This window comes from Oikopleura dioica, chromosome XSR, assembly GCF_907165135.1.
Source record: "Oikopleura dioica chromosome XSR, OKI2018_I68_1.0, whole genome shotgun sequence".
Lineage (NCBI taxonomy): Eukaryota > Metazoa > Chordata > Appendicularia > Copelata > Oikopleuridae > Oikopleura > Oikopleura dioica.
In genome coordinates, this window is record NC_137294.1 from 158,365 (window position 1) to 183,256 (window position 24,892).

At 41.1% G+C, this 24,892-nt stretch overlaps 6 protein-coding genes across 6 annotated transcripts; 2 read left to right on the forward strand and 4 right to left on the reverse strand.

The window, feature by feature from the left end:
- The first annotated feature begins 38 nt into the window (after positions 1–38).
- LOC145709754 (uncharacterized) lies at positions 39–1,104 on the forward strand. The gene is made up of 3 exons (XM_081787456.1): positions 39–220; positions 688–762; positions 808–1,104. Exons 1-3 carry the CDS (start codon positions 181–183, stop codon positions 1,080–1,082), a joined length of 390 nt encoding a protein of 129 aa, XP_081643582.1. The 5' UTR covers positions 39–180; the 3' UTR covers positions 1,083–1,104.
- A 1,299-nt stretch (positions 1,105–2,403) lies between these two features.
- LOC145708184 (uncharacterized) lies at positions 2,404–3,742 on the reverse strand. Its single transcript, XM_081785834.1, has 5 exons — positions 3,422–3,742; positions 3,293–3,380; positions 3,022–3,191; positions 2,740–2,806; positions 2,404–2,612 (listed from the first exon to the last, which is right to left on the reverse strand). The coding sequence occupies exons 1-4, from the start codon at positions 3,590–3,592 to the stop codon at positions 2,759–2,761; spliced, it is 477 nt and encodes a 158-aa protein (XP_081641960.1). The 5' UTR covers positions 3,593–3,742; the 3' UTR covers positions 2,404–2,612; positions 2,740–2,758.
- A 4,197-nt stretch (positions 3,743–7,939) lies between these two features.
- Positions 7,940–8,962, reverse strand: LOC145706924 (uncharacterized). Its single transcript, XM_081784379.1, has 4 exons — positions 8,952–8,962; positions 8,696–8,904; positions 8,443–8,651; positions 7,940–8,077 (listed from the first exon to the last, which is right to left on the reverse strand). Exons 1-4 carry the CDS (start codon positions 8,960–8,962, stop codon positions 7,940–7,942), a joined length of 567 nt encoding a protein of 188 aa, XP_081640505.1.
- Positions 8,959–10,005, reverse strand: LOC145706927 (uncharacterized). Its single transcript, XM_081784383.1, has 5 exons — positions 9,778–10,005; positions 9,661–9,733; positions 9,494–9,618; positions 9,351–9,452; positions 8,959–9,174 (listed from the first exon to the last, which is right to left on the reverse strand). The coding sequence occupies exons 1-5, from the start codon at positions 10,003–10,005 to the stop codon at positions 8,959–8,961; spliced, it is 744 nt and encodes a 247-aa protein (XP_081640509.1).
- Positions 10,006–13,006: 3,001 nt separating this feature from the next.
- On the reverse strand, positions 13,007–14,634 carry LOC145709671 (uncharacterized). The gene is made up of 5 exons (XM_081787365.1): positions 14,548–14,634; positions 14,340–14,500; positions 13,899–13,983; positions 13,651–13,851; positions 13,007–13,167 (listed from the first exon to the last, which is right to left on the reverse strand). The coding sequence occupies exons 1-5, from the start codon at positions 14,591–14,593 to the stop codon at positions 13,031–13,033; spliced, it is 630 nt and encodes a 209-aa protein (XP_081643491.1). The 5' UTR covers positions 14,594–14,634; the 3' UTR covers positions 13,007–13,030.
- A 1,012-nt stretch (positions 14,635–15,646) lies between these two features.
- LOC145706929 (uncharacterized) lies at positions 15,647–19,267 on the forward strand. Its single transcript, XM_081784385.1, has 5 exons — positions 15,647–15,755; positions 16,237–16,304; positions 18,004–18,220; positions 18,289–18,421; positions 18,469–19,267. The coding sequence occupies exons 1-5, from the start codon at positions 15,671–15,673 to the stop codon at positions 19,265–19,267; spliced, it is 1,302 nt and encodes a 433-aa protein (XP_081640511.1). The 5' UTR covers positions 15,647–15,670.
- The last annotated feature ends 5,625 nt before the right edge of the window (positions 19,268–24,892 follow it).

The following is a 24,892-nucleotide window of genomic DNA, read 5'->3' on the forward strand; positions in this document are numbered from 1 at the left end:
ATGGTAATCGAAGGAGGTGCCGATTGGTGCAACGAATCTCATGGGGAGCTGTTTGACCTGTCAATGCCCACTTTCTTTCTCTCTTTAATTTTACAACGAGTCATTTTTATTTACCGAATTTTCATACTTCGTACAGAGAGAAAGAGAGATACGCTCTAAACTCGAAGACCAAAAAACAAAATGAAAATTCTTTATTGGTTTTCTATCTGCGCGGCCAATGGTAAAAAAAATAATAATGATTTCCCATATCTTCCAAAAATCAAAAAAATAAACAAAAATTTCACCGATTTTGAACCCGAAATTCAAGAAAAAAACGCGAAAATTTTCGTGAAAACCGCGAAAATCGAGTTTTTACTGAAGAATTATACAGTAAAATGCCCTCATATATTGAGATATTTGAATAAGCCTACAGTTACATAACGGAATTTCCGAAATTCAACAATTGGAGCCGAAAATTTCCACCGCTTTTCCTGAAATTTTGAATAAAAAAGCGGCGGAATTTTGGGCAAACTGTTTAATTTTTGTTCAGTAAAAGCCCGTCATACTAAAATTTCATCTTTTTGAGTCGGAAAGAAGCATCTAAAGCGTGAATAATTTCGCCCTGTTTGTGGTTAAACGTGTAAAACATGTGTTAATTACGTTTCAAATTCCAAAAAAAAAAGCCATAACTTCAAAAACTTCTTCTAGCGGCTGATATCGTCAAGGGAAACGACGGACGAGTCGTCAGTAGAATCAACAAATATGGAGCTTTCAGAAAAAACGGTAAAAATTTCAGCTCTTTTTTTCATTTAAAAATAAAAAAATAAGTTGGCGCGAAAAAACCAGACGTGGAACCGACAGTAGACTACATGGCGATGCACAATCCAGGTCTGGCCGAAGAATTGGCCAAAATTATGGACAGCGCGAACGCCAACGACGCCGAGTACATGGCCAAGAAAAGGGCCAAGGAAGCGAAAAGAAAGCCGCCGAAGCAGCTCTTAGGCGCGCCAGGGAAAGGAGCCGGTCCAAAGGTACGTTTCGAACTCGTTATTGCGATGATGAAAGGCTTCGATGATGCCCTTTTCAGCGCGGGCCGCCGATGAAACGTCCGGGCGTGAATCTCAAGTCGGCAGGAGGCGGCGGCGGCGGCGGCGGAATGACAGACCAGGAACGACGCCGCGAGGAGCAGCGCATCAGGAAAGAGCCTTTCAAACAACTCTCCAGCCTTTCTGCTGGAGCTAGAGCAGCAGTTCTGAAACGCTCAACAAAAGAGACGAGATGGAGAAGAGCAAGGCGGACGCCGAGTTCCAGGTGGTCAAAGGCTACGCAATCAAGGGCGCCATTGGCATCGGCGTCATCGCAGCGTTGATGATCGTCGTGACCAAAATCCGAACGGCGATGGAGGAAAAAGCCAAGCAGCAAAAACTCGCGGAGGAGCGCGCCGCCGCTGCTGCTGAAAAAGTGAAGCCGGCCGAACCCACTCCAGCGGATCTGAAAGGAATCGGATTGAAACACGGAAACGGTGCCCGCTTGTTTTCCAGTTGTTCTAATTTTAGAAAAATCGTTCAAAAAGGCCGCGAAGCTGAAATTGAACGCCGCGCTAAAAATAAATAATCCCGCCTTTCGGAAATCATGGAAGAGAGGATGTCGTTTTCCGATCTCTTTTTCCATCGCGACTTTCGACTTCGATTTTCAAATCCGATAAAAAGCGCTAGAAGACGAAGAAGGGGCGAAAAAAGAAGCTGAGCGGGAGAAAATCTACGACTCGATCGATTCCGACGACCAAAAGAAGATTGACGAACTCTACGAGAAAAAGCCGATTTCTTCGTAAACATCAAAGTCAATTATTATCGTTACATGTGTTAATTCGTCAAATGAGTGTTTTGAGAATGCATAAGAACAAAAAGTCAATTCAGTTCGGTATGCAAACTTTCCATTTTCGACCCTTGTAAAGTCCTTTCGTTCAACTTTCTGCCAGTCTATCGCGAATACAAAAAACAAGATATCTTAAATTTCTTCATTTATTGAACAGAAATATCACCATTTCAGCAAGTCTCGGTCTCGGCAGTCATCAGGTTTCATTCAATATCTTCAAACTAGATATGGTAATCCATTTCGTTTCATTTTATGAATATTTTCGAAAAAAAAACAATCATATTTATGTCGAAAAATGTCCAAAAGAGGGCGCCAAATGAAGAAAATTCCGGGCTGAGGTTGAACTCCCGCTGCGCCTTATCAATAGAAAATCTGCTGATGAAAGAGATCTGTAACCAAGTAGAGAAACTAACCACAACTGTAGTACTGTACCTTTCTTAGTAATTCAGCACTACGATTTCATGGCGACCTGTGTAGAAACCTGAGTCAGGGTCCTGAGAGAGCTGTGCAGCCAATTTCAGGATCCCTGACTCAGGTTTTCTGCACAGCTTGCCGAGCCGAGCAACTGTTCTTTTTATAATCGTATTTATATTTTTGTTTGCGTACAGTTAAAAGTTGAAAAATTGATCTGATTTTTTTTTTAAAATTTTTTCTCGCAGATATTTGTTGTTTTTCCTCGGAGTCGGTTGTTTCCAATATTTGTTGATATTGATGTTGTTGGTTTTGTTGATTTCAGTTTTTTTTCTTTTTAAACTTTTCTTGAAAGTGCTCGATTTTTGGTGACGTTTGGCGCAAATAATAAAACTGCGCCCGGATCAAATAAGCCCGGCTTAGATTGCTTCATTTTTTAGACATTTACTTTGTATAATTAAATCGGCCACATTCCTTAAATATTTATCGGCAATTATTTGCTAATGGACGATTCGCTCGCCGAATCAGATGATTTTGATGCCTAGAGATATACAGATTTAGGTATACGAATATTAGAATATTCATGAATCAATGATACAAGCTTCTGTACTCAGAAACCTGTGTTAAACCTGAGTGAGGGTCCTGAAAAACGGCTCGATTCTCCAATTCAAGCTTTTTCAGGACCCTGACTCAGGTTTCGACACAGGCTTATGAGCCAAGAAAGAACATAAAAGCCGCTAATGAAAAAATGAGTACCGAGGATTCAGAAGAATTCGCGCTGGATTTCGGATTTTGGCTTGTTTCTTTGCTAGAACTTGATTCTTTTGGACTACTCTCTTCTTCTTTTTTTTCCTCCACTTCTTCTTCTTCTTCCTCTTCCTCTTCTAAAATTTCATTTTTCGCGCTTTCGAAAGTTTTTTGAAGAGCTTTTTATCGCGCTAATAAATTATCGATAAACAAATATTTTTATATTAATTTTTTTATACATTTATTTTTTCATAATTTTGAAATTTAATTTAGCGCGTTCCTTTTTTCTGTTTTTCTGTTTCCTCTGCGCTCTCGTCGAAAACAAAGCCCGTTCCTCTCCGTTTCGTCTGGTGGGACTTGTCATGTGCCTGTAAAAAGCACTGTAATCACAGAAAACAAGACGCCATACCTTTGGAACTAGCTCAGGAAAGGAATCTTCTCCCTCCTCCTCCTCTTCTTCGTTGTTTTCAGCGTTTTCGGCAGTTTCGGCAGTTTTCTCTTCGACAGTTTCGGTCGTCTTTTCGAGCTCTTTTTTGACCTCGTCGAGCTTGATTTCCGACTTCTCGCTTTTTTCACTCATCTTTTTTTCAAAAAGTAGAAAAAGTAGCGATTTCAAAAGAAGCTGATTTTTCTTTTTGAAAGAAAATCGAGAGGTTCTTCGTTTTTTTTTGTTTTTTTTTCCTTGTTGTTTTTTAATCGATTCTGAGATTCGAAACTTTTCAAGTCTGATCAGTCTAAAATTGATAAGTTACTGTACTAGTTTCTACAGTTATTTTCCAGAGAAAAAAGATGCTTCAATAAACGATTCAAAAAGGCACGTTTTTGAGGCAAAAATTTAGCTGGGTTTGGGAACCTGTGCAGAAAACCTGACTCAGGAGTCTAAAACCCTGACTCGGGTTTTGTTCATAGGTTTCCGAACCCAGCTTGAAATTTTAGCTCAAAAAATTTTGGGCAAAAAATCGATATTTTTTTGCCCAAAATTTTCATAAAACCCAACATACTGTTTTGAACTAAAAGAACTGAAGTGACAGTAAATAACAATAAACCCTTTCCCGTCTCTTCTGAGCTGCGATCTCTGTGAGTGAAAATCTAGCGGGATTAAAAAAGGGCTAGGTCTTTTTGAATCGTTTCAGAATCGTTGATGATCTCGATCAGAATAGAAAAAAAAAAAAGAAAGTCTAAAGTCTTCATAAGAGACAAATTGAAGCAATTATCGCGAAGTCAGCGTGAGGAATTTACGACTCAATAACTTAAGTGGCCACCTCATGATTCACGAGACAGTGCCATTTAAGTACGCATTAAGAAGCTACCCTACTAGAAAGCGAATAAAAAGCGAAAGCACGCTCGGCAACCTGTGTAGAAACCTGAGTCAGGGTTCTGAAAGAGCTACGAGGCTTTTTATCGATGCTCTTTCAGAACCATGTATCAGGATTTTACACAGGTTGCCGAGCTTAGATCAAATATTCTCTGGGCTCGAAAATCGGTGTAGAAAACCTGACTCAGGGTCTGACAAATCTTCTTCTCAGCTTAAAATAAAAAAAAAAGAAGCGGCCAAGCAATGCCATCAATATTGTTTGTCTCTGTCTTGAAACTGGGGATGTCGCATTTTCATTTTTTCCTTCTTCTTGATGCGTATTGAAATTATATTTAATGCACGAGTATCGATAAGACACCTCTCGCCGCCCCAATTAAATGTTAACTCTAAATGAATAATTTTACATTTCCCAATTTTTCAATTTTCAAAATAAATAAGGAAACAAATATACAATTTATATAAATTATTTCTGTTTATAATTAATAAAATGCATTAATTTTCAATTTTTAATCGAAAATAACAGAAAAATAGAAAAATTGGGAGAATACGGTGAAAACAGGATTTTACCCAAAATTAGCTTTTCCGTGAATTGCGGAAAGTCTACTTCACGGAAAAGCTGATTCGCGAAAAAACCTATTTTCCGGGAAATCCAATCTTGCTTTTTGAACCCGTTTTTGACTCGAAAATCGGCTCAAAATATTGTTTTTTTCCTTTCTCTCAAGCAGGGTTCGGTAATTTGAGCTCACGCTAAAACTCAAGGAAACAAAGCTTGAGACTCACGTTTTTTAATTTGAGTTTTGAGAACTCAGAGATGAGAAATCAATTCTGGCGATCCATGAGCCAATCAAGGAAGCGCTCGCTTAATTTGAGTTTTGAAAACTCAAAACTCTCAAATCTCCCAAAAACTCAAAACTCTCAAAATCTCAAATCTTCTCAAAATGATTTCTCAAGTCACTTTGAGTTCTCAATTTGAGGAAATTTGAGCGTCTAGCCAAAATGAGTTTTAGCTTGAGCTCAAATTACCGAACCCTGCTCTCAAGAGTGGTCTTAAATTAGATCTGTCTGCAGCGTCAAAAATTATGAAAGAAATCGTGGCAAATCTCTAATTTCTGGAATTATTCTTCAAAAATAGAAATGTGCGGCGATCCATACAGGTGCTGCTGAACGTGAGACAAGAGAAAATAGTCTTGTGTGATTACCATAAACCTGAGATTTGCCCAAGCATGAAAAATGCTATCTCTTTCTCTTTCACCGTTACTTTCTTTTTCTCTTTTTGAATTAGAAAATTGAACATTGGAAAAACTTAAATTTGAAAGAAAAAAAAGTGTTATTAAAAAAAAAAATTGGGATGTTCTGTGTCGAGTGCGGCGAAGGTGATTCCAGTGCGCCGATTTCAATAAATGCCAATTTCAAGCAGCTTCAAGCTTTTTTTTCAGTTTCAGCTCTTTTTGCTTGAGCTGAGCTCGACAACCTGTGTAGAAAACCTGAGTCAGGGTCTGAAGAGATCAATTTATCAAACTTTAAGGACCCCCCCCCTTAAGGAATATTCAAGGAGGGGTCCTTAAAGTCTGATGAAATTGATTCTGCTGCTTCAGAACCTGACTCAGGTTTTTTTCACAGGTTGTCAAGTCCTGTTCTTTAAGAATTTAAGAGTTAGGGTTACATCTAATCTTTGCTAATTTTCTGTCTCTCCCTCTTTTTTTCTCTCTTTTTTTTTGTTTCTCATTTGAAGCTGCGTCTGGCTACGTCCCTGCCTGTATGTATTCTCTCACTGGGAGTCGTTATGCCGCTGAAATCGCTGCGACGATGCATTTGTGAAAATAAAAAGTGACTGTTTACCCGCCGCTTCTCCTGACACCGTCCAATTTATTCTGCTAGGGCCTCTTTTCGTTCTTTATAATTACGCGCTCTTTTTTGTGGAAAAGAAGTTCTTAATTTGTGATTAATAGTAATTATACAGTAGTGGATTAAAACAGTTGTATTTCTTGAAAAAGAGAGAGGGGAGACGGGAATTCCTGTTCATTATTAACCTGACACCCTTAACTTATTCATTAACCCTGTCCTTGGCATTGAGCGCTCGGGTCAAAAACCTGTGTAAAAACCTGAGTCAGGGTCCAAAAAGAAAGATTGAAATGGCAGTTTTCGCGGAGCCACTTTCCGGCTTTGTTTTTATTATCAGCCGGGGTACCCTTAATCAAAAAGCGGGCGCAAAGCCTTCGTGGCATTTTGGGATCGAAGTAATTTACTATCTCAGCGGTGGACGGTTAAATTTCGAGAGTGTCGCAAAATCAATTGCCAATTTCAATTGTGCAAATCGGCGCGCAATTCCAAATCAAATATCATTTTTCAAATAGCTTTAAATCGACAAATATCAATTCATAAACCACCGTTCAAGCCCAACTGCTCTAAGGGGACTAGCTGGCTTCTGTAAAAGCTCCAAATCCATAGCGGTTTCGCAGAGTATTAATACAATATATATGTTTATTTTGGCGAAGCCGCTTCGCGGCTTAGTTTTTGAAAAAGCCGCTGCGCGGCTTTTGATTGAATCTTTGAGTCAGCTTTTGAGAGAGCTGGAAAGAGAGGGGAAGTAAGATCTGTCAAGGTGGCCTCATCTGGCTTCAATAAAAGCGCCAGAAACGAGCCCGTAAAAGGAGGGCGAACTCTTTCGCTCAAGAGCTTCGCTAAATACACCCCACAGACAGCTGACGTATGAAGCCTACTGAGGAAGGGAGATTTTCGAGATTTTATGGCTCCCGAATGCTCCGCCGCGAGACTGTATCTTTTCGCCACTGAAGCTTTTTTCTGAATTTTGAAGAAAAGGAAGCGTTTTTTCTCGAATAAACGGCATTAATTCTATTTTATTTCTAATTTCATGCGCCAGTTGATTTTCTATTTGACGATTTCTTCATCAAATCTTCAAGAAATGCGCGATGAATTATTAAAAGCAGTTTGATGTAACCAACACCAACAAGAAGAAGCAGCGAGGCAACGGAGAAGAAGAGCACCATGGTACATGGTTCTGAAAGAAGAGGCCTTTTGGCTTCTTATCAGAAGAGAGAAAGAGAGCCGCCGCCCATAAATTATTAACAAATCTTGATTCATGAATCCGAGAATTGTCAGGCGAGACCTTCAAATGTCACAGTCGCCAGAAGCCAAATATAGAACCAGCAAATATAAAACAACATCAAAGCAAAAGCTGCGCAGCCGCGAAAAACACAACAACTTGGGCAGTTCCCTGCCTTGGAGCCCGAAGCTCTCCGAAAACTTAAGAAAAAGGTCAGTGTTGGGGGCAGCGAGGCAGTTCGCGAGCAGACGCGGGTGATTTGCGCGGCTTGTCAAATGCGCTTCCGCTGCTCGTTGGAACTAACCAGGTTAATATTTGTCCGCTTTAGGGCCCCTTAATCGACCGGCAAATATCACCCTCGATATGCAGGACCCAGCTCTTATCATTTGTCGCCGACAATAAAACCCGCCTCGCTTTCCAAAGCAAACGAAAATGACTCGTCTTTGATTTTCACCGAAAATTTCACACGATAGTACAAAATTGTATTCATGTATCAAAAATCTTTTGACAGCAGTTTTTAAAATTCATATTTCATTTTTTCAAATTCTCTAAAATTCCGCTTCGTCATCCGCCGCGTCGTATTTTTCAGCTTTGTTCTCTTCCTTGATTTCAGGGGAAACCTCTTCGCTTGGCTTTTGCGCTGCTTCTCCAAAGCCTTCTACTGGAAACGAGCAGCGGAAGAATGCCTTTTCGAGAAGGTCGAGATTTCAGATTGAGGTTGAGGGATACGAGCCTGTGCCCAGGCTACAAAAATTCGTCCAATTAGATAGTTCGATGATCTTGGACCCTGTTTTACTCAAATCGTTGCGGTCACCACCGCGACATGCAAAGTGGTGTGAGGCATGCTAACGAAGAATGATTATAATTGAGCCAGACCCGCAAAAGTACCATCGGTGTTATGGTCCTTATATGGCATAAGTGGGTTGACATCTAGAATTTCGATTATTCCTCAGAGCTTCTCCCAAATGTCCCAGTTTCTTTTCAAATTGAGAAGCCGCTTGCGGCTTCGAGCAAAATATATTTTAAGCCGCACAAAGCGCGGCTTTTTCACTTTTTCCTCGAAGCCGCAAATGGCTTCTCGATTTGAAAAGTAGGAAAATGAAATTCTATACGACCGTTCCTTCATCGTAGTTGCGTAGGAAGTGCCATCCATGATCCTAAACCCTTCGAGATGGACAAAGACTTCAAAGAAAAGACCGCCCGTGCAGAAGACGAAACACGCCCAGGCGAATGAAATCGGCGACTCTTCGATGTAATTTCCTGAATTCGAAATTATCAGGAATTGAGCGCGTTTAATTTCCGACCAGTGACTGTTGGAGCAATCATGGTGCCGATCGAGGAGCCGAGATTGTTGATGAAGACGTAGGTGAGGCCGAGATTAGTAAAGCTGTTGCAGAGACTGGTGGAGCTGGCGTAGACTTGAGAAACGAACAGTCCGTAAATGACAGTAGCTGTGTATAAAATTGCGTCGTTTGAACTTCCGCCGGCATTGCCGTCCACTCCGAGAATCAAACTTGTTGAAGCATGAAAAAATCAGTCAAAAATGGCAAAAGTCATTGCCAATGACTCATTGGCCATTATTTTTCTTGCTTTTCCTGATTCCGATTGTAGAGCCAGTGAAATAAATCAAGATCAAAAAGGTCGGTTTTAGCTTTCTAGCAACGTACGTTCCGCTGAATCTTCCGACGATAAAGGCAGCCCAGAAGATCATGTTGATGTAGTTGGCTTTTACGGGATCCCAGTCGAACGCTTCCGCGCAAAGTGCGTAGTAGTAGATGTACGACTAAAAGGAAGATAGGAGTTATTGACTGTATTTTTGCCCGGGGCTCGAAAAGAGCTAGAATTCGGCTCGAAAACCTGTATAGAAATCTTGAGTCAGGGTTTCCGATGAAAAGCCGCGTAAAATTATTTGAGACCCTGAGTCAGGATTTCTACACAGGTTGTCGAGCTCAGTTTTACCTGGAAGATGGTATCGGCGTTTCCGCAGCAAGCGTGAATAAGCATCGTGAACATGAAGAAAAGAAGGAGTTTTTGCCAGGGATCTTCTCCGCGCAAATCGACCTATTCTCTCTTTTATTGCTGATGATGATGAAACACTAAACCTCGTCATGTTTGGCAGTGGTCAGTTTTTCTATGAGCTTCCAGACGGCGCAAACACAGGTGAATATTCCACTGGCGAGGACGATTGCACCGACGATCAGATATGGTGGGAGGACGTCTTCATCGACTGAAAAAGGGATGAAAATGGATGTTTGGAGGATTTTCTTACTGAGGTCGAAGTGATTGCCTGAAGAGTAGTTCTTGCCGTAGTCGGTGAAGTTGTCGCCGCCGGTGACGCATTCCTCAAAGTTTTTGATGAAGAAAATGAAGAAAGAGAAATTTTTACCTTGAGGGGATCATTGGACTTGAAAACCTGAACGAGCAGGGGCGCCAAAAAGCCTCCAATAGTGAAGAACGCGTGGTAGATGGCGATGACCCAAGTTGATCCGCCAACGCCGAAGATGTTCAGCGAAAGCGACTCCAAGCCCGTGTTGAAATAAGAACTCGTGAGCGTGGTAGCAAAGGCCACAGTTCCGAGCAGCCAGAGTTCCGTCACGAAGGGCATGACAGCCATAAACGCCCCGTTGAACAGTAGCGTGCCACCGATAGTGAGCAATTTGACCTTTCCGGACGGAAGCCTCGGAAAAATGATGCCAGCTGCGATCGCTCCAACCACATTGCCGAGCCCTCTCCACGAAAAACAGATGAAACATCTGCGACAGAAACGTCGCAGTTGTAGGCGAGGCTGGGCAGAGTTGGGCCAGTGATGGAGGTGAAAAACCATGGGCGATTCGGGCTGCTGCTACGACGCCGATGAAGATGTAGGTCAGCGACGATTTACTGCTTTTTGGAAGTCTCGGAATTCGGGTTAGAGTCTGGGCTTAGTTTAAAAAGCCGCGTTGCGGCTTTAAATTTTAGCTCTTTGAGAACCTGACTCAGGTTTTCTTCACAGGTTTCCAAGCCCAGAAGGCAGCCCTTTTTCCTGGCAACATGTAATTTAGGAAAGAAAGCAGACCTAACTATCTAAGTACTGCAATTACTGTACGAAATGACAAGACAGCCGGATGATCTTTGAAATTTTCGGATGACAGACCTTCTCTTTTTTCATAAAAAAATGACCTCTTTTTCTCGTTATTTCCGGACTTTTTCCTGGAACTTTTGTTTTCCTGATTTTCCTGATTTTCCTGGTTCTCTTCCTTGTTTTCTTCCGGGGCAACTTGCATGTCCTCGGCGCGCAAATCGCCTTTTGAATAAACGTTTTTATACATAAAGCAAAAAATCGTAATTTTATCGTTTCTTCTCAAGAAAAAGAAGCATTCTATTTGCTTGAGCATTTTACGAAGCACTTTTTATTGTAAGAAAAATTGTAAAAAAGCTGTCAGAATCGAAATCGAACAGAAGCGGGAAATAAAAAACTGACCTTGGAACGCTTTATTTTTCTCCCCCATCGAAATCACTCTTTTCTCGCGCTTTTTTTATCAATTTTCGGCGGGTGATTCTTTTCGGCTTCCCAAAATTCTGCAAAGATTTGGAAAACTTACGCCAGGGAGAATTATTTGCTCTGCCTGTCAAAGAGAGTCAAGGAGTTACTATTTAGCTGGAGATACTTTTATCCGCGTTTAGACGATTTTTATGGCTTTGGAATTTTGTCGCCCAACAGGCCAAAATTCAGAGTTGAGGAAATTCGCTAACGCGCCATATTTTGCCGATGATTGACTTTTAACCCCTCCCGCAAGAATAAACGCAGAAAAGAGGAGAGTTGTTAATGTTCTAAATAGCGAGTGAGTTAGTCCATTTTTCGCGAAGATGCGTCGCCTTATCGAATAACGTGGCGTTTGCTAAATTCGCTCTCTCGTATACTAAACGACACAGAGTAACAATAAACACAAAACAAACTCAGCTATTCTCGTAATCGCGCTTTAATCATCGTTTTTCTTCTCCAGAAAAAATAGCAGAAATTGTAAAAATCAAAAATTAGAAAAATCAAAAATTAAAAAATCAAAAATTAAAAAATTTAAAGATTCGGCAAAAAAGCAGAAATTCGCGATTCTAGTTACGAAAAAGAAAAAAGAGAAAGTGACGTGGGTTTGCGACGTCAACAAGCTGAAAAAGCCCTTTCCCCGAAGTCCCGAAAATTGGAGGAAGTCGAAAATAGCCGGGCGAACAGTTTCTTCCGCTACGTAAAAATCCCCTGTTTCCACCGCCCCTGCTGTTTTTCTCAGTTTTTCTGAAAAATCAGCAGCCAGAACCGGTTTTTGTGGACAAAAAATTGAATTAAAAATAGATTGAGATGAGAGTCTTTTTCCTGACTAAGGGCCTGACTCAGGTTTTCTAGACAGGTCTTTGAGAAGTTCAGCACTAGAATTTTCGATTATTCATCGCACTTTTATCTTCAGAAACGTGGATGAAAAAAGGTCGCGAAGATAAGAAATTTGTACTCTCGTTTTTTTTTGTTCTGGACATATGCGAAATTTACAAGCAAAAAGGGAAAAAGAGGATAGCGATCTTGTTTTGCGCTTCCCGCTTTTGACAGGGTTGGCCTTCTTCGGACTCGAGGCCGAAAACCCAGCAGGAGACTGATAAGCGCCAGTCTGTGTTATAGTTACCTGCGCAGTGGGGATGAGGAAGTTATCAGATACTTTATGGCGGACGGCACCTTTCCCCGAAACATGACGTTTTCAAAATATACGCCTTGACGAGTTGTCAGCCAAGGGTAGATCCAAACTCGCAATACCAACAATCAAGCTACTAATCATCAAATATTAAATTTATTTTGAGGTTGGAAATTTTAACAGTAATCGAAGAATTTTTATCACAAATTTTCAGGACGAATTGGCTAGAGGATGTATCTGATGATGTATTCATTTTACTTTTTATACGGTAAGTTCCGAATCCACCGACTAAACTCATGATCAGTCATTTTATTGAGAATAGAAAAATTCAAAAGTCTTAGGAGCCATGTTGTTATTAAATATATGATTCATTTAATATCTGAAAAGAGGTGCTGGAATCTTCATTTAAAAACGACTGTTTTTCTTCTACTTCAAAATTGAAATCGGCGGGTCTCCTTAAATATCGACTGATTCACGCATCACGTGACATCAAAACAAGCAAAATTTCCGCACGAAGTGAGACAAGCAATGCATGAAATTCTTCGACCCAGAAAAATCCCTCGAAATTCGTCTAAAAATAAAAAGTTCCAAAAAATTCCTGCTAGCCCAAAATTGGAAAAAGGAATTTAGAAAATTCGGAATTTTGGGGAGTGGGAATTTCGAATTCGTCTGAGTCCTGCTTCTTTCTGGAGCAACTTGAGCTGGAGGGGTAGAAAGGAGAGAGCGTGGGAGCCTCTCAAGAAGAAAAAGGGCTGGAATGAGCTCGTCATGCCAACTATGCCAAGTGAGTCGCGTAGTTTCGACCTCGCTGCGGCGATTTAGAAAGTCGCCTCTAGAATAAGAAAAAACGCTAAGCTGCTAAATAGTGCTCTCTGTGGCACTTTTTCTCCGCCGCTTTCACGGAATAAACTTGTTTTCCAAAACAAGCAAAAGTGAAGATCTTCACTTTTGTTTGCATTTTTGGAGAAAAAAGGCCTCTTTAATTATTTACAGTGATTTTACGAGTAATGTACAGTTTTGTTCGTGAACGGCGATGCAGTCGAGAACGCTATCGCAACTTCCAAAGGCATATTTCCAGCCCAAGATTACGGTGCCAGCGGGGGCGGAGATAAGAAGAACCAGCACTGAAAACGAGCATTTTAGAGCATTCTTTTTCGCTTAGATCGAGTTTAGCAAAGGGAAACCCTTATTTTTATTTCACCAAATAGAAGGGGCAACACTTTACGAAAAAATGGTTAATACAGAAACCTGTGTAGAAACCTGAGTCAGGGTCCTGAAAGAGATGAAAGAAGATATCATGGTGGTATTTTTGGCGAAGCCGCGGAGCGGCTTCGTTTTTAAAAAAGCCGCTCCGCGGCTTTTCATCAAAGATCTTTCAAGACCCTGACTGAGGTTTCTTCACAGCTTGCTGAGCGTGGAAAATGGAGAGAATTCTTGTTCTTTTGTAAATTTCGCCAAGCGAAATTGTAAAAAAAAACTGCGTCTAGTGGCGTTACTAACGATCGCTAATTTTTAAAAAGCACAAGTACAAATCCGATTGACGGGTTTTTTTTTATAAAGCGCTATTTCGAAAACAAGCAAGCGGCGGAGCAAAATAAGCAACTGACCGACGCTGGCGCAGATGAAGGAGACGAGGGATTTGGCCCTGTTGCCGAATTCGCAGTCGCGGCAGAGCAGCTGCGCCAGGAAGTAAAGCGTGAAAAAGAGCAGGATCAGGCCGCCGATGCACGTGATTCCCATCGAAATGCCGACTGAGCTTTTGAAGAGGTTTTTGTAGAGGGTCTGTTGTTCTTCTGTTGGATCCCAGTCTTCAAGCAAAATGAGTGCGGTTTCAAACAAATTTAGCCGTAAATACCGATGTAGTAAAAGCTCAGGTAGCAGGAAGCGCCAGCGATGGAAGCCAGTCCAAGAATGTTCGAAGAGAGACTGTACTTCGACCCCTAGAAAAGGAAATTAAGGGGGTAGGCACCCTTAATTGAAAACGAGGATTTTTCTTCAGAATTCTACGAAGTGATACCCTTAATTTGCTTTACTAATTGAAGGTTAAACTTTTATCTAGTTCAGGCTCGGCAACCCGTGTAAAAATACCTGAGTCAGGGTCTGAAAATTCAAATATAGATCTTTCAGAATCTGACTCAGGGTTTTTACTTAGATTGCCGAGCCTGACCTAGACATAAATTTTAGCTTTCTATTAGCAAAGTAAAATAAGGGCATCACTTCGTAAAATTACGAAGAATATTTTGAAAAAAATTCTCGTTTGCCGTCTATCCCCTTAATTTTCAAACGTCGTCGTTACCTCCATTCTAGCTTGAATACAGCTGGCAATCAGCGTGACTGCAGGAAGAGAGAGCTGCACATAAGCCAAAATCAACAAGACAAAAAACTGGTCGTCGGCATCCGCTTCAAAAGAGCCATCAGCGTTGCCTCCGATTTTGTCGCATTCGGGCTCCCAGTCATCTAGTAAATCACGTGTTTATTCTATCCTCTTTTCTCTCCTTCCAAACCTGGAAAAATGCTGACTTTGCTTTTTCTCAAAAGTTCCATTTCCATCTTTTTCTGAAAAGAAAATTTACGAGTGCTGTTGTCGTGGAATTGATGGGTTGCAGATGAGGAGGGCGACAGACCTTTTATATTTATGTTGAGCAAATAGTGATTGAACGGGTCCAAATTTCCACTGTTGGTTCGTGCTTAGTGATTAGCGAAAATTGGGGAGCTGCTCATGACGTGTTTGTTTGTTGGTACTGAGTAGTGGTTCTGTTGATTTTGGATTTGCAAGAGCTTCGTTTTCCCGATGAATCACGAATACGGAAGGGCTTGTTTGGGCAAGAAGAATATTCTAGTGCTTCGAAAGGAAACCAGAAAAAGAGGCCGATTTTCCCATTATGGGAAAATATCGTAATATCGTAAAAGAGCTCTGAGAAAATACCCTTTTCGATGATCAGAAAGGCCTGAGCTCGGCAACCTGTGTAGAAAACCTGAGTCAGGGAGTGAAAAAACTGAAATGAAAAGCCATCTTGCCCTCGCTCTAGAAAAAGGTTGTGACGTCAGGAGGAGGAAGTGCGTCTAATCTCAGTACACCGAGGCGAAGCACGTTTCTAGAGTCAAAAAATGATAAACCCGCTCAGTTCCTTCCTAAGAATCACATTTCGCCATAATTTATGATCGCCGCAAAAGATGCAATTTCTTCGCCCTAATCAAACATCTCTCTTTCCCATTTTCCGGAAAAATAAAAAAAAGAGTGATACCCTTAATTTCATTCGTCAAAAGAAGGCTAAGACCTTTTTATAAGTTCTTGTGACGCTAGAATTAAATATTTCGAAATTTTTTTCACAAAAATTTTCCGAATTTCTTCGAATTTTTTAAAATTTTTTCGGACTCTTTCACAATTTTTTCGAATTTCTCGAAAATTTTCGAATAATTTCGAAAATTTTTCGAATTTTTTGAAAAAAAAAACGTCACAAAAAAAGCTACGTCGATTTGGCGAAACATACGTAATCATTGATCCCTTCCGTCTGGGCGAAATTTCACGCGTTCCTTTAAAAACTCGACAGTTGCGCTAAAATCCTGAATCAACCCAAAAAGATGGGACAAGAGAAAGTAAAACTGCTTTGTTTCAGCCTTTTTTGGATGGCAACTCGGGCTCGGCAGTGGCAAGTGCCCAACTTCCGAAAACCCGGCTATCATCTTGAATGCTACAAATGCGATAACGCGGGTAAAGATTATTGAGAGACGCTGCTGATAAAGAGATTCGCCGTTTTTTCGCGGAAAGGAACGCATAAACGACATTCTTACATTTCTTGCTTCACTCATTTTTGATGATTCTAGTTATCTAGAGCTCGGCAAGAAAAAATCTGAGTAGAAAACCTGAGTCAGGATTTAATAAGACATTGAATTGGTTATATATCCGAAGCCGCAAAGCGGCTAGTTTTAGAAAAAAGCCGCTGCGCGGCTTTTGATTTTAGCTTTTTCAGAACCTGACTCAGGATTTCTACACAGCTTCCCGAGCAAAAATAATGCTCATTTTCGCGGAAAAGTGAGTTTCTCCGTTTTTTTCGTGAATTGACCTCTGCGTTCCATTTTCCTTTGAATTTGAATTTTAAAAAGGAAAAAACGCGCTCCACCCAGAAAAGGTGGACTCGTTTCTCTTTCGTTGAATGGGAGGCCTGGAGCTTGGGTAACGTAACTGAATTTAGGCTCGGAAGAAGAATGCGACGGGCAACATAATATCGTAACGTGCGCTTCCAACGAACTTTCTTGTCAGGTGAGAATTTCGTCTGTCCAACAAGTGCATTTCAATTTCCGCCCGTTTTTTTTTTTCTAAACAACCGCAATTTTCACGCTTGCCCTTGTTTCCCTCGTTTTATGTAACATGCTTAAATGCCCTTTAGAATGCTTTTAAAACGAATTCGAGATATTTTTTAGTTTATTTCAAAAATGATTATCAATTCAGAAATCAAAATCGAAGCTAAATAATATCTCGTAAAATCCTAGTAAATTTCAGTTATTGATGGCATTTTTGAAGTTGTTTCGATAATTTGCAGTTCGTTTTGCTTTTCCAGAAGGAGCGTTATTCTGTTTTCGCTTACGGCTCGCATTTTTTGGGAAAGGAGTTGACTGAGGGGCAGCTGGGAAAAAAGATGGGCGAGTTGCACTGTAGCCGGTAGGAGATGTCGGACTGTAGCTAGGAGACGTCGGTTTGTAGCTATGAGATGTCGGGCTGTAGGAAGGAGATGGGCGTTTAAACTCATCATCTGAATTGCCATCATCAATCATAGACTCACAATCTCGCAAAGCCATGCTTTCACGAGTGGCAAACTGAGGATGAGCCTCACCATAGGCAAGAAACTCATTTCTTTTGTTTAGGTTTAGGTTTATAGTTTTATAATTAAACTTTTATAGAAGATAAAAAAATAAAGCGAACGTAGAATTTAGCTAACCAATCCTTGCATCTCTATATTCATTCTTCAAGTCTCGCAACTTGAATGAAGCCTGAGTAACAGCTTCTAACTTATCTTCGGCCTTCTTCCTCAGCGCTTCGAAGTTTTTGTTAAAATCTTCAAGAACTCTCAAGATATAAAAAATACAAACAATATATTTCGAGTTATAATCCCGATTGTAAAAATTTTCATCTCCCCCCTTTAGCATCACGGCGATTTTTGGAATATGAATCCTGAAGGGAGGCTTCAGTGTCACGAGCGAATTTGCGAACATCTTCGTAAACTATCACATCAACAATGCGAAGGGGTTTACTCTCTGACATTTTTTTATAAAAATGCGTTTTATAAAGTCGAGACCTTGAGTCTGAGCATGTTTTCAGAACACGCAAATTTGCCTCCCGCTGCAGGTGCAGCCTAAAAACACCTATTTTCCGTTGCAAATGGAAAATTCCAAACAATTAGCAGAATAAAGCGTTCTTGAGAAAATGGCAAACGAATTGGGCTGTCGTGTTAAAAATTCGCGAAATAGACTGATTCGGGGAAAAAGAGCTAATGGCAGAATTCGCGCGCCGAGTCGGACAGTGAATACTTTAAAAACGAGCCCCCATCATTTAAACTGTCCCATCACTCAGCCTTTTTCAGTGCTCGAAAGAACAAGTTCTCAGGACTCAAACTTGAGCCGAAATCGGAAGTTCAAAAAAGCTTCATCTAAAAAGCAGTTCTTTTGCGAGAAACTGCAGCATTTAAAAATAGCCTTTTACGGGACCGATCCGGAGCTGGGAAACACGAGGCTTTGACTCTTTGGGGCAGTTTTTAGCCAGACATGTAAACGCGGATTATTTGCATTTGATTATGTTATCCAAATCGAATACGCCACTTTTTAAACATCAAAACGCTGGACTTATGTAGTCCACGTGTCCCCGCAAAAACTAATTCAAAAGACTCGAGAGCCAGTAATTCAGTAATTTAGTTATTTAGCGAGTAGATAAGCGGATGTAGTACTAGTAGTAACTCGTGCTTCAGACCACAATACGCGTATACAACGAAGGACGCTCTGTGGCCGTTTCAAAAGGATGCAAGCAACCGCTCGCGTGTTTCAACAATTGGATCCAAAACAGCCGCCCCGCTTTTCCCTTTACGCAGTGTCAGAACATGGCCGCGTACGGCGTCGCTGGCGATTCTGGCTCCTTCCCAACCTGGAAAAATCCGAACCCGCAGTATCTCAAGAACTCAGCAACGAGTTTTCTCTTTCTTTCTTTCAATCTCATTTTCTCATTTTTCCTCCATTTTTCAAAACTCGATGAAAAGTGTGCCGCTGCTGCTGTGACAAACCACTGTGCAATCAGCGCTGTCCATTTAACAAGGTCGAAGATACCACAACTTCGGCGATGAAGACGACCACTTCAGAGTTGACGACAGAACCGTTCACAACGATCACAACGTATGAAACCCAATTTTGCATAAAGTGATACTAGTCTTTTTCTTTAGCACAGAAACGACATTCACAGAAACGACGATAGTGACGACTTCAACGCGGACGAAAACGCTTCCGGAAACAACTAAGACTACAACAACGACCACAACCATCACAACAACAACAAATACGACTACTTCGACCATGACAACTACCACTACAACCACAACAACAACAACGACGACGACGACGACGACTACTACAACTACTACAACAACAACTACTTCTACATCATCTATTTCCACTCCTCCTCCTCCAGTGGAGCGAATCATCTCCCACTGGGACAAGTGCAGCGCCCGATGCGGCGGGGGCCATCAAATCGGCCATCCCCATCCCTGCCTCGCAAATTACACCACGTCAGAAATCGCCGAGGACTGCAAGAATTTGAAGCTGGTCGAAGTGTGCAACGACTTCCCGTGCGAAGAGCGCTGCCAAGACGATTACTTCGACTTGGTCATTTTCGTGCATCAGTCAAAAACGGGAGACGAAGGCGTGGACAACTTGAAGAACTTCTTTTTCTGGCTGGAGCAGCTTTTGCTCAGCTTTGAAAGCGGCGACGAAATGGGCCCGGACGCGTTTCAAGTCTCGCTGATCATTTACGGCGCGAGCAGCGAGACGATCATTCCTCTCAATCCAGTCCAAAAAAGCAGAACAGAACTCATCGACTTTTTATGGGACCAGCTGCGAAAGCGAGGCCCAGACTGGACCGACTACTTCGACGAAGAAGTCACCAGCCAGCACAATTTAACCAGAGCTTTGGATGATCTATCGAACTTGCTGGAAACAGGAACGGTTACATCTTTTGATCAGTGATTTCGCGCGGGGAAAAAATCCAGCTCACCCAATTTCAATGTTTTGGTATTTTTGGTGTTCAAAAAGAGAGAGAGAGGGCGATAAAGAAAAGCCTGGCGGTTTGTGGAAAGCTGTGGATGGTTGGTTATCGCGGTTCAAACTCGCGACACTGGGATTGACGCGCTTCCGCGAAGGGGTTAAAAATCTTGCGAAACCGAAAAAATGATTGAAAATCAAAAAAGTAACTTTCAAAAAAGACCAGTTGCAAGGACGTCGTCAAATCGGAGTGCCACTGATTGTGGGAATTGTCTCGGACGAGATGGCTTATCCTGCTGGAGAGAGGTATTTACAAATAAAGCTGGGAACTTTGAACCCTAGCCACGTTGCTTTTTTCAGGGCGGAGCTCAAACGCGTCGGGCTGAGGCTCAAGCAAGCGGGCGCGCGAATGCTTTTTGGCGTCGGAATCAGGCACAGGTCCTCTATCTCATCGCGGGAAAAGTAGAGCAGCGTCATTAGGGACCTTCTTTCTAAAGCGAGGCGCATAAATGGGAGCTACGTGCAACCCGGAAATCCTGGACGGCTCTGGTTACCAGAGACGTTTCCAAGCATCCAGATGATGTGACCCAGAAACATGTTTATATGCTGCAGACTTGGGAGTCACTGGCAAACTTGGGCGGCTCGTGGCACTCGATCGCTGAGCGAATCTGCATGGAGGACGAATTCAACGATTTGTGCGACGAAAATGAGTACGTCCACAGCTGCGGCGGCGAGGACAGAATTTGCAACACGATAAAGACAGGGTAACTTAACTCAACCCGGCTTCTAATCTACTAGAGTAACTCTAGCTGACAGTGAAATTTAGGATCGAATGCTCCTGCTTGGAACATGAAGATGAAATTTTCGAGCTTCAAAGCGGCGGTTTTTTTGCGATCCCCAGCGCCTGTCGAAATCACAGTGACATTGATGAGATTCCTTTTGGCTTGGAAAATTCTGTTCCGCTGCGGCTTAAATCCGCCAGCGACGGGAGAAGACGACGCAAGAGGAACAAGAAAAATAGAAAACGAAAAACTCGGCGATTAAACTAATTATTTAATGAATTGACGAAGCTAATCAGAATTTCATCAGTTGGTACGCGCACTGACCAAAGATACACCTTTCTGATTCGCGATGAAATAAATTATCGAGAAAGTATATTTATTCGGGTTTTTTTGGATTTTATTGAAGAAATTTGAAAAAAAGAAAAATTGAAAAATCGTCGTTGGAAAATTTTGATGAAATAGAATTGGAGGCATGCAAGAAGAACTAAGAGAGGATTGAGAGGAGAAGAGAGTGTCAGTTAAAAACCTTGATAATTTTGTCGTCAGTAAACATGGCCCGGCAGGTGGGGCAATTCTTGGGCGAAAGAGAGGAGATGCAGCGGAGACAGGCCATGTGCCCACAGGTTGCGAGAACAGCCGCGCGGTTCTCGTTGCCGAAGGTCTCAAAGCAGCAAGAGCAGGTCGCGGAAATCGACGCGTCTGTAAGAAATATCATGACTTTTATGAAAATTTGCAAAATTGAAAAGTTGTGAAATTGCTTGTTGAAATACCGTTGTTGCTGTTTTCTTCTTTCAACGCATCATTCGCGCAAAATCGCATTCGTTTCTGTGCTTTTTTTCGCAATTCTTTTTTGGTAGTGAGCTTTTTTTGAATTGATACTGTTTCTTTTCTAGCGGAAAAAAGAGCCCTTTTCGCTTCAGTCAGGGCTTTTTCAGCTTTCTTGACTTTTTTCTCGGCATTTTCAGCTTCACATTTCGCGGCATCTTCTTCTTTCACTGTTTCTTCGTAGATTTTCTGGACAATCGAGAAACGTTCGTATTTTGCTAGCGGCTTGGTCCAGGTAGCAGCTCTCTCGCAACAGGATCCAAGGAAGTATTCATCACTGGAGAGATTCTCTGCGCGACAACTGGTGACAGCAGGGCATTTGAATTTCGGGCGAGAATCTTGGAGCGATGTACCGTTAGTTGTGGTTTGTTGAGATCCTTTTAAGAGTTGCAAATTTATTGAAAAAAATCGATTTGAGCTGGCTAAGTCTATCCAGGCTATCCGTAGGCTTACCGGACTGAAATTCGGCCAATTTTTCTAGGGTAGTCGGGGTCCTATGGCACATATTTGGAATTCTCAAAAGCTGTGCTTTCATTTGAGCCCAAAATCAAGGGGTCTGGGTCATGCCTGAAAGCCAAATTTTGGGACCGGAAGTTCCCAAATAGGCACTAGAACTCTTCGATCGATATTTTCGATGGGTTTGGGATCTCAAGAGCAATGGAAAATAGATGAAAAGAAAGTGTAGACTCTGAGCTTTCTTTAGAACCATTAAAATCTTGCTCTAGATATCCCAAACCCATCGTAAAAACCGGTAGAAGAGTTCTTGTCCCGAATTGGGAACTTCCGGTCCCATAATTTGCCTTCCGGGCATGACCCAAACCCCTTGATATGGTGCCCAAATGAAAGCCCAGCTTCTGGGCTTTCTAACACTGTATCATATGACCCCCCAACTAAGCTAGAAATATGGGCCGAAATTTAGTCCGGTAAGCCTAGCTATCCGCAAATTTACAACTCTGTAACTTGGGTCGCTGCAGTTGAGCTACCTTGAGATCCACCAAACTCGGTTACTGTCGCACCTGTATAAGTATCCTCGCAAGGATCTAGTTCTACACTTGACCATTGAGAACGTCGTACTATCATATAATATTATATGACTATTGAATAAAATAATTGTATCCCTACATTGAAAAAATCCTCTTCCGTTATCACGAGCTTCCATTACAGTATCAAACGGCTCAGCAAAAGAAAATTACCAAAAAACTCAATTCAAATAAAAAAATCTCCAAAATTGAAGCTTGAGCGAATAATTCCGGCTTTCGCGATGAATTAAAAAAGGGAAACTTGAAATATCTTTAAAACTCGTTCATTTCGATGATAGATCAGACCTTTTCTGACCTTTTTCTTGTCGAACTTCAAAATAGAATAAAGAATAAAAACGAAGTATTCGGAACATGTAAAAACGCGCGCGTTTCTGAATGTCTGAATTTCTGAAATGCTATTTTTGCGGCGACAACGCATCATCATTCGCACATTTCTAAATATACCAACAAAGAAGACTCAACCCATAATTATGCGCACGTCCTAATAGAACTGTTTATTTCAAGACGCAAAAGTGCCACTTTCTGGTCGATTCAAAATTCCTCCGGTTTTTTACGTTTCTTTTTTCATTTTTTGATGGATTTTCTGGCTGGGCCTGGGAAAAAGGGCTTGATTGAAAAGCCGCGCAGCGGCTTTTTAAATAAAGCCGCGAAGCGGCTTTGCTAGAATAATAATTTACGTTTAAAATAAATGAAATGGTAATTCTGGCGAAGCCGCTTTGCGGCTTCGTTTTTAAAAGCCGCTGCGCGGCTTTTCATTTCAAGCTCTTTTTAAATCCCTGACTCAGGTTTTTGACACGCTTTTAACTGGAAAAGTATTGAAGCAAGAACTCCGCTCTCGCTCGAAAAAACAAGCAGTTCCGGGAGCAGCAGTTGATAATAATTTGCGTCCACGTCAGATTGCGCCGCGCGTGTGTATCAATTGGGCGCGTAGAACGTAAAATTTTTCGCAATTTCGTTTGCGGTGGCTCGTCCACGAAAACACATTCCGGCGCAGACAAAGAGCTCATTTTCGCTGAGCACGGAGCACTGTCCGTAATTGCCGCCTTCGATAAGCAGCCTATCTAAAGCCGTCCTTTTCTCTTCGAGTTAACGTTGTGACACCCTTATTTTTTCCATCAAAGAAAGTTCAAACCTTTATTTAGTTCATTTCAAGACCGAAATTTCATATTTTGAATAAAATTTTCACAAAAATTTTCAAATAAAATTGCATAATTTCGCAAAATTAAGAATTTTTCACGGAAATTTTGGTCCAAATTTGGTCAAAAATCGAAATTTTTGGCCTCCAAACAGACTAAATAAGGGTTTGATCATTCTTTTGGCGAAATAAAATAAGGGTATCACAATGCTAAATCCCCGAGAAAAGTGGTGAAGAAAACCTGGTTAATGACATCCACCCCTTAAAAGTAAAGAACTGGGCTCACGTGCTCGCTGCCTCTGAGAAATATCAATGTGGGAAGAATGCGGCCAAGTAGATGGGTCAGATGCGGGTTGGCCGGGTTGGCGGAATGGGAAGAGGAAGCAACAACAAGCGGCAAGAAGCCTAAATTGAGTTAGAAAAAGAAGCTAAACGAAAAAGAGAGCTGCGACCAAATTGTTTTGAAAAATCCCTTTTCGCCGCCGAGAGTCAAAAACGCGTTCTTTTTTAATTTTGAACGGAAGCCAGCTCAGAGAGAAAATAATTAAATGTTTACCCTCCGAAACAGGTGCAGTATAAATAATATAAATAACGCGCTGCCAACAAGCGCGGATTAAAATTAGAAGTTGAAAAAGAAACCCAGTCTCACGCTTTTTAATTAGCTTCAATGATATCAATAAATTTGGGTTAAAATTAGGGTTGAAATCAGACCTGTGTCAGGCTCTAAGAGCCTACCGGCTTTTGGGTACCGATCCAAGATTAACTGGGGATTGTGCTCAATTTTATCAAAGTTTCCATCTCTGCTCGAGCTATGAAAATCAAAAAATAAACTCAGTTATGGTTTCTTCGAAAAAACTCTAAAAAGAAATTTTTACAAATGATTTTACATTTAAAATTTTGATGTCTAAAGTCAAAAACCTGCGTCAGGCTCCTAAAAACTTTAATTTAAAGCCGCGTAGCGGCTTTTTAAACGAAGCCGCAAAGCGGCTTAGCCAAAAGTTTGAAGTAGATTGAAATGGTAATAATTGCGGCTTTCATAAAAAAGCCGCGACCTCAAGATTTCAGTCTATTTATTACTTCAAACTTTTGGCGAAGCCGCTTTTATTCAAGCTCTTTTCGAGCCTGACTCAGGCTTTTTGATTCCAGATTCCAAAAAAATGAATGTAGATTGTAAATTTTTGAAGATATTTATTTAGGGAGTTTTTTTGAAGAAACCATAATTGAGTTTATTTTTTGATTTTCATAGCTCGAGCAGAGATGGAAACTCTGATAAAATTGAGCAATAACTATATCAACCGGTCCCTCATGGACAACTGGTACTTTGGACTGATATTTTCTTTCATAAAAATCACTTAATTACTGAACGTCTAACTTTAGAAGCGAGAGTATGGACTCTTTAGCGACTCTGGGCCGCGGTAGTCATCGCCCAATCCACCGCAGAAAGGTAAGCGGAAGAAAGAAGTCAGCTGCTCCATCCTTATCGCCGCTTGTTTAACGTTGTCCAACTTCGTTCTAAGCGCCGCCATTTCAAGAGTTTCGAGAGGCGCTTTTTTCACTTTTTCTTCTTTTTTATTTTTTCTTTCTTATGACGGTGAGTTTACTTTATAAAAATAACTTTTAAAAAACTTTAAAAATTTAAAGTTATTTTCCCATCAAAAATAATTAAATTTTCCAAGAAAAATGATAAAATGGCACAAAATTTACAAAAACGATTTTTCGAATTAAGGGGTGGACATCAATAAATCATGTTTTTAAAGGGACTTTTTAGTCTTATTTAGTAGAGCGATACCCTTATCTTTTGGCTTAAATTGAAGCAGAGCCCTTAATT

Excerpts from the sequence above, each read along its gene's own strand:
- LOC145706927 (XM_081784383.1), bottom strand. The coding sequence starts at position 10,005 with ATGGCTGTCATGCCCTTCGTGACGGAACTCTGGCTGCTCGGAACTGTG. Across the intron at positions 9,734-9,777 it reads AGTCCAATGATCCCCTCAAG|GAATGCGTCACCGGCGGCGA; the intron begins GTAAAAATTTCT and ends AAAAACTTTGAG. Across the intron at positions 9,453-9,493 it reads CCACTGCCAAACATGACGAG|GTCGATTTGCGCGGAGAAGA; the intron begins GTTTAGTGTTTC and ends AAGAGAGAATAG.
- LOC145706929 (XM_081784385.1), top strand. The coding sequence starts at position 15,671 with ATGGCAACTCGGGCTCGGCAGTGGCAAGTGCCCAACTTCCGAAAACCC. Across the intron at positions 15,756-16,236 it reads CTACAAATGCGATAACGCGG|GCTCGGAAGAAGAATGCGAC; the intron begins GTAAAGATTATT and ends AACTGAATTTAG. Across the intron at positions 18,422-18,468 it reads CCGTTCACAACGATCACAAC|CACAGAAACGACATTCACAG; the intron begins GTATGAAACCCA and ends CTTTTTCTTTAG.
- LOC145708184 (XM_081785834.1), bottom strand. The coding sequence starts at position 3,592 with ATGAGTGAAAAAAGCGAGAAGTCGGAAATCAAGCTCGACGAGGTCAAA. Across the intron at positions 3,381-3,421 it reads TTCCTGAGCTAGTTCCAAAG|GCACATGACAAGTCCCACCA; the intron begins GTATGGCGTCTT and ends TGCTTTTTACAG. Across the intron at positions 2,807-3,021 it reads CGAATTCTTCTGAATCCTCG|GCATCAAAATCATCTGATTC; the intron begins GTACTCATTTTT and ends GTATATCTCTAG.
- LOC145709754 (XM_081787456.1), top strand. The coding sequence starts at position 181 with ATGAAAATTCTTTATTGGTTTTCTATCTGCGCGGCCAATG. Across the intron at positions 221-687 it reads TTCTATCTGCGCGGCCAATG|CGGCTGATATCGTCAAGGGA; the intron begins GTAAAAAAAATA and ends AACTTCTTCTAG. Across the intron at positions 763-807 it reads TGGAGCTTTCAGAAAAAACG|TTGGCGCGAAAAAACCAGAC; the intron begins GTAAAAATTTCA and ends TAAAAAAATAAG.
- LOC145709671 (XM_081787365.1), bottom strand. The coding sequence starts at position 14,593 with ATGGAAATGGAACTTTTGAGAAAAAGCAAAGTCAGCATTTTTCCAG. Across the intron at positions 14,501-14,547 it reads CAAAGTCAGCATTTTTCCAG|ATGACTGGGAGCCCGAATGC; the intron begins GTTTGGAAGGAG and ends GTGATTTACTAG. Across the intron at positions 13,984-14,339 it reads GTATTCAAGCTAGAATGGAG|GGGTCGAAGTACAGTCTCTC; the intron begins GTAACGACGACG and ends TTCCTTTTCTAG.
- LOC145706924 (XM_081784379.1), bottom strand. Across the intron at positions 8,652-8,695 it reads GATTGCTCCAACAGTCACTG|GAAATTACATCGAAGAGTCG; the intron begins GTCGGAAATTAA and ends TTTCGAATTCAG. Across the intron at positions 8,078-8,442 it reads TTTGCGGCTTCGAGGAAAAA|GCATTCTTCCGCTGCTCGTT; the intron begins GTGAAAAAGCCG and ends CTTCTCGAAAAG.